General features: G+C 45.6%; 1 protein-coding gene across 1 annotated transcript in view; it reads left to right on the top strand.

Moving 5' to 3' along the window:
- Window positions 1-10,720, top strand: part of gfod1 (glucose-fructose oxidoreductase domain containing 1) — a 41,706-nt gene that overhangs the window by 23,919 nt on the left and 7,067 nt on the right. Inside the window, exon 2 of the mRNA XM_076290274.1 lies at window positions 10,440-10,633. Coding sequence (XP_076146389.1) covers window positions 10,440-10,633 — 194 coding nt within the window. The remainder of the gene's footprint in view (window positions 1-10,439; window positions 10,634-10,720) is intronic.

Below are 10,720 nucleotides of genomic sequence, written 5' to 3'. Positions count from 1 at the left end.
CAAGACAGACTGGTTCTCCCCCACACACGAACAGTGCGCTACATTGGAAACTGCCATAAATAACTTACCAAATACACCTGACATAGTTGTAATTAATGAACACACCAAAGCCGTTACAATAATAGAAATTGGTTGCTCTTTCGATGCTTACATGGACACCTGCTATGCTTCAAAACTGTTAAAATATCAACCATGGTACAATGTTTTTAATAATTCTGGCTACTCCTGTAAAATCATTGCCCTCATTTTTGGTAGTTTAGGCCATGTGCACAAGATGTGTGTAAGAGGCCTGCAGATCTGCGGACTACATAAGAACAAGGCCAAGAAACTGACAAGATATTGCTCTGTATCAGCAGTAATTGGTAGCCTCTACATATGGAGGCGTAGGTGCCACCTTTACCCCTAATGTGCATAATGGACTGGATATTGGCTGCTGTTGTACACCTTTCAATCACATTTGGATTATGCCATGATATATGCTTATCTTCTAATCCCAGTGTTGTAATGTACAAATAAACGGAGTACAAATACTTCATTACTGTACTTAAGTAGACATTTCACGTATCTGTACTTTACTTAGCTATTTAAATTTATGTCAACTTTCACTTTTACTCCACTACATTTCCTAGATAAAATGTATACTTTTACTCCGTTATATTTCCACTAAGCATCTTCGTTACTCGTTACTAAAACATAAAATTAGAAGAAATGTGTGCGACTGCAATAAGGGAGGTTTGGCGAAACACTGCTCCTAGATTGCATTACGCACGCTCCGCGCGGTCTATTTCAGCGCGTGTTTGTTGCTAAAGGAGGAGGGAGGAGGACGCACAACTGAAACCGCCATGGAAGCACGAGCACCTAATGGAGGACCTCCCGTGATCATAGACGACCACCCCGACGATAGTGGTGAACTCGGTGAACAGGGTAGTGGTGAAGAGAACGTCATACACCCGTGGCCGTATTTGCAATAAATGTTTATGTACATTGGCAGCTTTCTGTGTAGCTGAACACTCCGCTACCTGCCTCAGCGGCCTGTGAAAGGCTATTTAGCATCGCAGGACTTGTCTTCAGTCCAGGAAGTGTAAGACTGAATCAGGCCCGGGGTGGGTAATCGGGAGAATTCCCGGTGGGCCGCTTCACTTTTGGGCTGGTCGAGGAAAAGAATATTGACATTTGTCACGTTAGTCTATCTTTTCTTAAAGTAGGACACGTTCCGCATTCTGTGCATGACCCCAATGTCTCTGCATGGGTTGTAGCCTACGTGAGGGAGTTCTCCCCTCCCAAAAGAGTTGGTTGGGTCCATAGCCCGTCTTTTCCAAAAAGTTTTCTCAGATACGGATAGCTGAGCCGGCCCTACAGTAGGCTAGACACAAGCGTCAGGAAGAATGGATGGTAGAAAGTGGCCAGGAGAGACTGAGCAGAAGATCAACCAGTCGACCACTGAAAATGATGTGCCCGAAATTAGTGATGAGAAGGCCATGACTACAGGGACAAGTAGAGAGGATAAATTAAAGTTATTTAATGTAAGAAAGAGCAATTACCCTACATGATAAACCTATATGCCTTGTTTGTTCAGAAGAGGGTGTAGTAAAGGAGTAGGCTAAATCACTAAACAACAATATAGACTACCCATGCAAAAAACATGTAGCCTAAACAGTAGTTCAATATGCCTCTTTGTGGAAGCGTGGGATAGGCTACATGTACATTTCAAAGGCTTTCTTTCTTTCTTTCTTTCTTTCTTTCTTTCTTTCTGTTTTTGTTAACTTGTGGAATAGTGGAACATTTTTGTTAACTTCTCAGTTGAAGTGAATTATTATATAACCTTTACACATTTGTTGAACCATGGTACTAATAAAAACTACAGGATAGTAATAGCTGGAATGTTGCTTCATTTATCCAATTTCCACCACTATGGAAAACGTGGGCCGGTCTTGGGCCTGAAACTCCCGGGCACTGAATTCTGGCAACTTTGAAAACCAGCTTCTTTTGAAGATGAACAGACACCTTTTCAGTTTCAACTAATGACTGGCATATTAGTAGCTGCTGGACATAGGTGGCCTGTGTGTGTGTGTGAGAGTGAGATGGTGACCTGGGCCCTAGAAATGCTCATACCACATGACCAAAATGTTCTCCCTACAAGCAGGTAATTTGTTAAAAAAAAGAAATAAGTTATTTATTTTTCATTTTTACCTGAAGTTCATACAAAAGTGAAATTTCTTGATGAGTGAGATTAACCTAACCTGGGAACCCTGAATATGCTTTATGCTTTACTATAAAAAAGCCAAAATAAAGTTCTCAATAAAAGTTCAAAATAAAACCGCTTGCTTTTTACTTTTTACTTTTACTTCAAATACTTAAGTACATTAAATATCAGAAAATTACTTTTGATACTTAAGTACAGTATATATCAGATACTTTAAGACTTTTACTTAAGTAATATTTTAAAAGGTAACTTTCACTTCTACCAAAGTCTTTTTCTAGTACGATACTTGTACTTTTACTCAAGTATTGCTTTCTAGTACTTTATACAACACTGTCTAATCCAAATAAAGAATTTAAATGTGTCATGTGTGCTCAGCAGTGTGTGTGTGTGTGTGTGCTGAAAAGGAGTGGCAGTAAACATAATCATCCTTGACATGCCAGGACAGTATTTCTTCAGGACTTCAGGTGTGTGTGGTTAGGTTAGGTGTCAGGCTATTGTCTGGCTGCTGGGCCCTGGGTTACAAGAGGCCCTGCATATCTCTCTCTCTCTCTCTCTCTCTCTCTCTCTCTCCCTCCCTCCCTCCCTCCCTCTCTCTCTCTCTCTCCAAGTCAGAGCTTTACTCACATGACTGGGTTGTAGCTGCACGTTAGCATGTTGACACAAAAGGAAATAAAGATGACTACTGCATGTTCTGACTAGTAATATTGTGCTTTTGCACTCTCTCTCTCTCTCTCTCTATCTCCTACTCTCTCTGTTAGTGCACTCTTTCACCCCATAACCCCTTCCTAGCCCCTCCATTTCCACTGCAGTGATGAGTCAGGTCAGAGCTGATGGGAAATTACCTCTGTGGTTTTAAGTGCTTTCTCCTCCTCAACTCCTGTCCTCCCCCTCTCCTCTCTATCCGTTTCTTTTCTCTTCTCTCCTGTCCTCCTCTCATCTCTCTTTCCCTCCTCCTCTTCTTTTCTCTTCCCTCCTCTCATCTCTCTTTCCCTCCTCCTCTTCTTTTCTCTTCCCTCCTCTCATCTCTCCTCTCCTGTGCTAAAGTCGGACTAATTGCCCCTAATGTTTCCAGGGGGGTTGCTGTGAGATGGAGGCAGTTGAGGTACTCCAAACCCCCCCCCCCCCCCCCCCCCCCACACACACACACACACACACACACACGCACACACACCTGATTTGTACTCTGCATATAGAGAGTGATTGGATCTGCTGTGTGGTGCCGGGAGACTGGGGTTCATGTGAGCTCTCATAGAAAGGCTAACACAACAGCTGTGACTCTCCTGGGAACACATTCACTTATTCACTCTCTCTGACTGCGTGGGTGAGGTGGTGCATCGTTACCTACATTATGAATACCCAAAATGGCTGAGAGATCTCGCCATGACAAACAGCTCGTTCGAGTCAGCGTGTGTAGACTCGTATGTCGGTGGAAACAGTCCAATTAAACTGCTGGTTGTTAAAGAACATCGATACGGCATGGAGCCAATTACTGGTCTGGGCACCTTCCGATTATCTGCCAATTACTGCCTCAGTCAGCCTTTGGAAGGGGCATGCTGCTGTGAGGAAGGAGGATAGCAGGGGCTCATGGGAGTTGTAGTACATTACAGGAGTCTTAATGAGAGCTTTATGAACCTTGATTCCCAGTGGTCCAATTTTAAATGGAAGACATGGAAGAGGACCTGTGAATGTGTTGGGGTGTAATGGTCATGGATACACCACATTTGATTTTTATGTGCACACACAGACACCGGGCAGCAAAATGGTCACTCAGTACTAGTACTTGTGACTAGTAATGGCCGTGATAGGGATTTGTCGCTGCTCATAACACAAGTGCCTCAAAGAATACTCGAATACTCAACGGATCAACTATCTTCATAAGATACGGTGACATATTTAACGCTGACACTTGTTTTGTTTTTCACAGAATTGTTTTTCTAAACAGTCAGGCTCAAATAGATTGAGCCACACACTGCCTTGAGCAGGCGTCTATGATGATAGCAGTGTGCTGTGTCTGCACTGTGAATCTGACATGCACGTTCTTTTTGTCTTTTTTTTTTTCTTTTCAATGGAAAAGTAGGACATGCAGTCAACCACCGATAGAATCCAGGAATAATAAAATAAGTAAATAATCATGTGAAGGGATTGAAGTGAGAGAGCAGAAGTTTGAAGCTGTGTGTGTGTGTGTGTGTGTGTGTGTGTGTGTGTGTGTGTGTGTGTGTGTGTGTGTGTGTGTGTGTGTGTGTGTGTGTGTGTGTGTGTGTGTGTGTGTCAAAACTGCCCTTTGAAATGCCTGTTTGTGTTTGGGTGAGCAGAAGCATCATCATCCTCCCCTGCAGCAGCTGTGAAATTCAGGGCTTTTGAAGTGACAGCACTGGGTCAGGCTCACACTCCCACTCACACACGCACACGCACACACACACACACACACACAGAAAGAAAGTGGTGTGTATTATTGATGAGCCAGGAGCTGGTGTGATCCCAGTTGGCGGTTCCTGTTGGGTCAGGCCAGGCCCCGGGGCCACACCTGACAGACTGGCACACTCGCGTCACCACGGGGGGAAGGGCAAACTTCCCCAGCTCTGCAGTATGATCAGCGAGAGAGCGGGACAAATCTGACCCCATAGGGGGTCCAAGTAGGGTTCAGCACAGTCCAGCTTCTTATATCCGGGTGAGTGGTGGAAGATCTGTTCCTCTGATGGCATATGGTGTGCCTGTGTTTGTGTTTGAGATAGCCGTGTCTGTTGAGTGTGTCTGGTGTACGTGTGATAGACAATAGCCTTGTCTAAGTACGTGTGTATTATTTGTATTGGTGGGTGGTTTTGTACATGTAGGTGTGGTTGAGAGAGCGGTATGTGTGTGTACGTGTGCGTGTGTGTTAGCGTGTGTGATGTGTGAGCAGAGGGTGGGGAGCATGCAGTGATAGCCTAGCGAGCACACCAATCGGCACCCCGCCATCTCTCTTCCCCTCTCCCTCCAACACTCTCTTTCTTTCTCCCTCCTATTATCTACCTCTCTCTCTCTCTCTCTCTCTCTCTCTCTCTCTCTCTCCCTAGCTTCTTCTCTCTCTCCAACACACCTCTCTTTCTTTCTCCCTCCTATTCCCTACTTATCTTCCTCTCTCCCTAGCTTCCCCTCTCTCTCCCTCTCTTTTTTTTCTCTTTCATTATGTGTGTTGTATCAGTCTCTCATTCCCTCTCTCTCCTCCACCTAACCCCACTTCCCTCTTTTTTTCTCTACATTCTCCTCACTCTTCTTCTTCCCTCTCTTCATCCCTCCCTCTCTCACGCTCGTCCTATCCCGTGTTAGTTTTCCTCATGGTCATTGCGGCTTCACTGACTCAGGCCTTCCTCCCTGCCGGGGTGATAATTCAGTGCTGTGACCTTCTGCTGTGTGCCAGTCACTTGTGAAAGGAAATCTCTCCCTCTGGCTCCAGCACTCAGAGCCAAAATGGCTACCACACACACAGGACAGTTTCCCATGTTCCCATGTCTGTGGCTCCAGCGTTCAGAGCCAAAATGGCTACCACTCACACAGGACAGTTTCCCATGTCTGTGGCTCCAGCGCTCAGAGCCAAAATGGCTACCGCACACAGGACAGTTTCCCATGTCTGTGGCTCCAGCATCTCTGTTTGCCTTCTGTGTCTCTGTGTGCAGCTGTTAGAGCTGTAGTGGCACACACACACACACACACACAGCATCCAGCATCTCTGCGGCTCCAACGGCTACTAATGGACAGTTGTCCATGTCTTGTCTCCAGCATCTATGTGACAGCCGTGTCTCTATTATATGTGTCCAACTGTTAGAGCCGTAAAGCCACTACACACACACACACACACACACACGGGGCAGTTTGTCGTCTCTGTCTGTCTCTCCAGCATCTTTATGCATCCCATCACTCTGTCTCCAACCGTAGGAGACATAATGACACACACACACACACACACACACACACATACATGTATGCACGAACACAGGACAATTTCCCGTCTCTTTGACTGCTCTGTCTCTGTGGCTCCAGCCGTTGGAACTGCAAACACACACACACACACACACAGTTTCTAGCATCTCTGTGGTTCCAGCTGTCAGAACCATAATGGCTCCCACTCAGGCCAGGTCTGACTCAAGGCTGTGTGTGTGTGTGTGTGTGTGTGTGTGTGTGCGTGTGTGCGCGTGTGCACGCGTGTGTGATTTCCCCGTACCTGCTGCATATGTATGAGCGTGATGCCCTTCAGCATAAAGAGAAGAAGCAGCTTGCGCCAAACCTCTCTCTCTCTCTCCATCTCTCTCTCTCTCTCCATCTCTCTCTCTCTCTCCATCTCTCTCTCTCTCTCCATCTCTCTCTCTCTCTCCATCTCTCTCTCTCTCTCCCTCTCTGTCTCTTGTTTGGGTGATTATTCTTGTGAGTGGCATTTTGCCCTTGGAGGAGTGTATACGTTGTTTTTCTTTTACTTTTTTTTTTACTGTAGAGACTCTCAAAATGGCTACCACACACACAGGACAGTTTCCCATGTTCCCATGTCTGTGGCTCCAGCACTCAGAGCCAAAATGGCTACCACACACACAGGACAGTTTCCCATGTTCCCATGTCTGTGGCTCCAGCACTCAGAGCCAAAATGGCTACCACACACACAGGACAGTTTCCCATGTTCCCATGTCTGTGGCTCCAGCACTCAGAGCCAAAATGGCTACCACACACACAGGACAGTTTCCCATGTTCCCATGTCTGTGGCTCCAGCACTCAGAGCCAAAATGGCTACCAGATATGCAGTATGCATAAAATATACAAATATAATGCATACAATACATTACACACTCTCTCCAAGGCTGTATGGTTCAGTATCCCTACTAAGAATTGTAGTGCGTTGGGAGGCCTGCATAAATATTCATTCAATAATCAACTGTGAGACCATTTTTTGCCATTTTAAAGGTTATTATAGTAATGGGTTTAGCATTTGTGTCAACTGTCTGGACTGACTTCAATATGAAGACTATTAACAGCCATATATGTTTTGTAAACAACCTCAATAACACTTATTGATGTTGTTTATACTGTAACATTGCCGTGAAAAACTGGTGTATTCTGGTGATGTAGATGTAGATGGTGACTTATGAGTTGCTCAGACTAATTTGTTAGGCTTTTGACCTAGAGCAGTGTTTGTCAAACCTTTTCAGACCAAGGACCACTTAACCAATAAAAAGAAACCTCACAGATCACCTAGCTGAAAAAAAACACAGTAGACCTATTTCAATCGTATATTACACAGTAGGCCTACTCACTGAGCCACCTTGCTTATTGTATTTGCACCTTGCTTATTGTGTCAGAGGATTCATATGATTTAAACTGGCATAGCTTACATAGGCAGTGTTGCAGAACTGTTTGAGTATTGAGTATTGAATCAATATTGCAAAAAACTCATCTATATTATATTTTATATTATATTTACTTGGGATAGCTTGCGGACCACCAGTGGCCCTCGGACCACACTTTGATCAACATTGACCTAGAGCAGTGTGCCGTGAGAGATCATCAGGTGTGCCGCAGAAAATTACCCAAATGTCACTCACTGGTCCAGAAAAGCAACTGTTGCATCAAAGAATTTATAAGCACATGCTCTCATTGATTGTATGATTGCACTATTTGTGGTATGCAGGCATTGTACAACGGGGGCTCCATATCCAGTATTCACAGAATCATCACATATCCAGTTCATAACAACAATTCAATTAGATATAGTCAGCTACAAATGAAACAGAGGGTGCTTGTTTTATTGAGTAGGTCTTGCATAGAAGCCATAATAAGGCCATATCTGTGTATTATTTGAAATTTTAGGCTATGGTATGTTTATTTTTTCTTCACACAGGATGTTAGTGTGCCGTGGGACATTTTAAGTGTCAAAAGTGTGCCGTGGCACAAAAAAGGTTGAAAAACACTGACCTAGAGCATAAAGGTGCTTAGCTGAATAGCCGTTGCACCTTGTGGAAATGGCTGGTCGCAGGACTATGTATGCTTCAAGTCAATTTGAGGAGCATGTGAAAACCAGATTCGGATACTTGAGGCGAGCTCTATATTAAAAAGTCTGTATTTTAAATAGTGTTTAATTCAGGTTTGCTCTTTAGTGTGAAGGGTGTCGCAATCCTGACAGGACCATTTAAACACTGGTTTGAAAAGATGTGTCCCCATGTATTCTTTTCTTTATGTTGCATTGTAGTGCTTTAAATAGGTGCACTGTAAGAGAGCATGGCCTGTGCTGTGTCCTGCGATCTCTCCCTCACGGTCAGACAGGCCAGAGTCCAAGGCTATTCACCCCAGAGTAGCCTTGCTGCCACGGCTTTAGGCTTGTTTCCTTTCTTTAGTGTGTTCTCCTCAGTCCCTTTGCTGCCATAGAGAAGTGGGTCAGATCACAGGGATTAGTCTTCTGGCCTGAGCTCTGCCACAGGGAACTAATGGTAGATTAGCCTACAAGGTTTTTCTTTTTCTTTTTTTTTTTTTTTTTTTTTTTTGTGGTTGCTGTCGTTGTTGTGTCGCTGCTGTTCCTGAGGCCGGGGGGGCCACGTCGTGTGAATCTGTGGAGTAACTGGGTGACCTGGCTGGCTGGCTGGCTGGTGGGCAGGGCTTTGGTCAGCTCTTATGAAAAAGAACTATAGTAATACTGTAAGACTTCTATAGTAGTTACAGTACTGTATATATGATGGTGTATAATACTTTTAAGTTAGTCTGTAACACCTCTATAATATCCTTGTCCTCTATAGTGTCCCTATAGTGTAGGCTTATAGTACCTCTAGATTCCTATGTCCGTAGTGTTCCTAGAAGATTACTAATATTTTGTCCCAAAGGCATGTGTAGGGCGTGTCTGTGCTAAGGGGGTGTCCCCCCCCCCACTGTATGACATCTCTTCGAACTGTAGCGTATTTGACCTGCTGTCAATTACTGTGTGCTGACAGCCTGGATAATTAACCTTGGCTAAGGTCAGGGGGGTCTGCATACCTGACTGTAGCTGTCAGTGATGCTCTGGATTTTAAGTGATTCCCATTGCCACTGATTCCCATTGCCACTGATTCCCATTGCCACTGATTCCCAGGGCCTCTGATTCCCATTGCCACTGATTGCCATTGCCACTGATTGCCAGGCCCTCTGCATCTAAGAGGTGTCGTATCTTCATGCTCCATACTACTACATATCTCTTTATAAGGTTCCGTATCAATGATTGCAGAAAGCCCTTGAGCTTTAATGGAGAAATCCGGCATTAGCCGCTCTGGATTGATTGGTTTGGCCTTGCTCCAGTGATGGGTCATGCTGATGTGAGTGGAGAATTGTGTTTTGCTCTGCATGCTCCTTTGAATAGCTGCAGTCCCATTGCTCATTGGAAGTCATGCAATATTCAGCTCCACTCCCCGCCGCTGAGCCGTTCAGCTCCGCTCTTCTGGGGGGGCTTAGCTGCCTCTGGAGCAGCGAGAGGAAGCTCCTAATTAGGTCTCGTTTGAAGTGCCGTGACCCTGTTTCTCGTCAGCCAGCCTCTTCCTGCCCTTGCTGATGATGAGAATGGCGACGGGGACGAGGGCAGCAGTGGTGACGCTCGCTCGCTCGGCGGCGGCGGCGGCGGGTGTGAGCTCGTACTCCCTCCTCACGTGGCGGGACGGCCACTTCCTCTCAGCTGGGTCGCAGAACAATGGAGGCACGGACCCAATCCACCCCTCCGTCTACGGTTCCTAGTCACGTCCCAGTTCGTCGTCGCCGCGTGCCGTACCTCACTGGGTGGACTTGGGTTGGGTCGGGTCATCGCACTGTAATGTGTTCTGAGACACAGTGGGCCAACATCCATTGTGTCGTGTTGGCGTGTAATCAAGGAGACATAGTAAGACCAAGGATAAGGATGTGTTTTGTCTAAGCTTAATCCAACCTCCCATAGACACTCCCACTTAAGGCCTACACACACGGCCGGCGACGCGACAGCGATTTATGGGCAGGCAACCAGCAAAATTGAATAGAATCTAGAGAGATATCAGAGAAAAAATCTATAATCTGCACCTCAATCCCAAAAATCATGAACTTAAACCCTAATGCACATTGGCAATCATAGAGTGTCTCACACTCCACTCCAAGTCCAGTTGTCCTTCATTAACTGTGTTGTGTCTCTGGCGACTATTCTGAAGTGATGTTTCATAATGTGTGTGTGCTGTGTGATATGTTTCACACCCCTATTTCAGTTTCTTATTTTTTGTTTGTTTTTCCTCTCAAGGTATTGGGAAGAATGTGATCTGCGACCGCACGGCGACTCCTCTGGACGCCTTCCGCATGATGTCGGCCGCCCAGTACTACCCAAAGCTGCTGAGCATCATGGGAAACGTGCTGCGTTTCTTGCCCGCGTTTGTGCGCATGAAGGAGCTGCTGGAGGAGGGCTACATCGGGGAGCTGCTGGTGTGCGAGGCACAGGTACACACACGCACTCACTCACTCACTCACACACACTCACTCACACACTCACTCACACACTCACTCACACACGCACTCACTCACTCA

The sequence above is a fragment of the Alosa pseudoharengus genome, unplaced genomic scaffold, assembly GCF_046254945.1.
Source record: "Alosa pseudoharengus isolate Yale_2024_CS ecotype anadromous, Long Island Sound unplaced genomic scaffold, YU_APseudo_1.1 YU_APseudo_1.1_scf_18, whole genome shotgun sequence".
Classification (NCBI taxonomy): Eukaryota; Metazoa; Chordata; class Actinopteri; order Clupeiformes; family Clupeidae; genus Alosa; species Alosa pseudoharengus.
The sequence above is the reverse complement of the archived record's forward strand: the minus strand, read 5'-3'. Positions and strand labels throughout refer to the sequence as shown.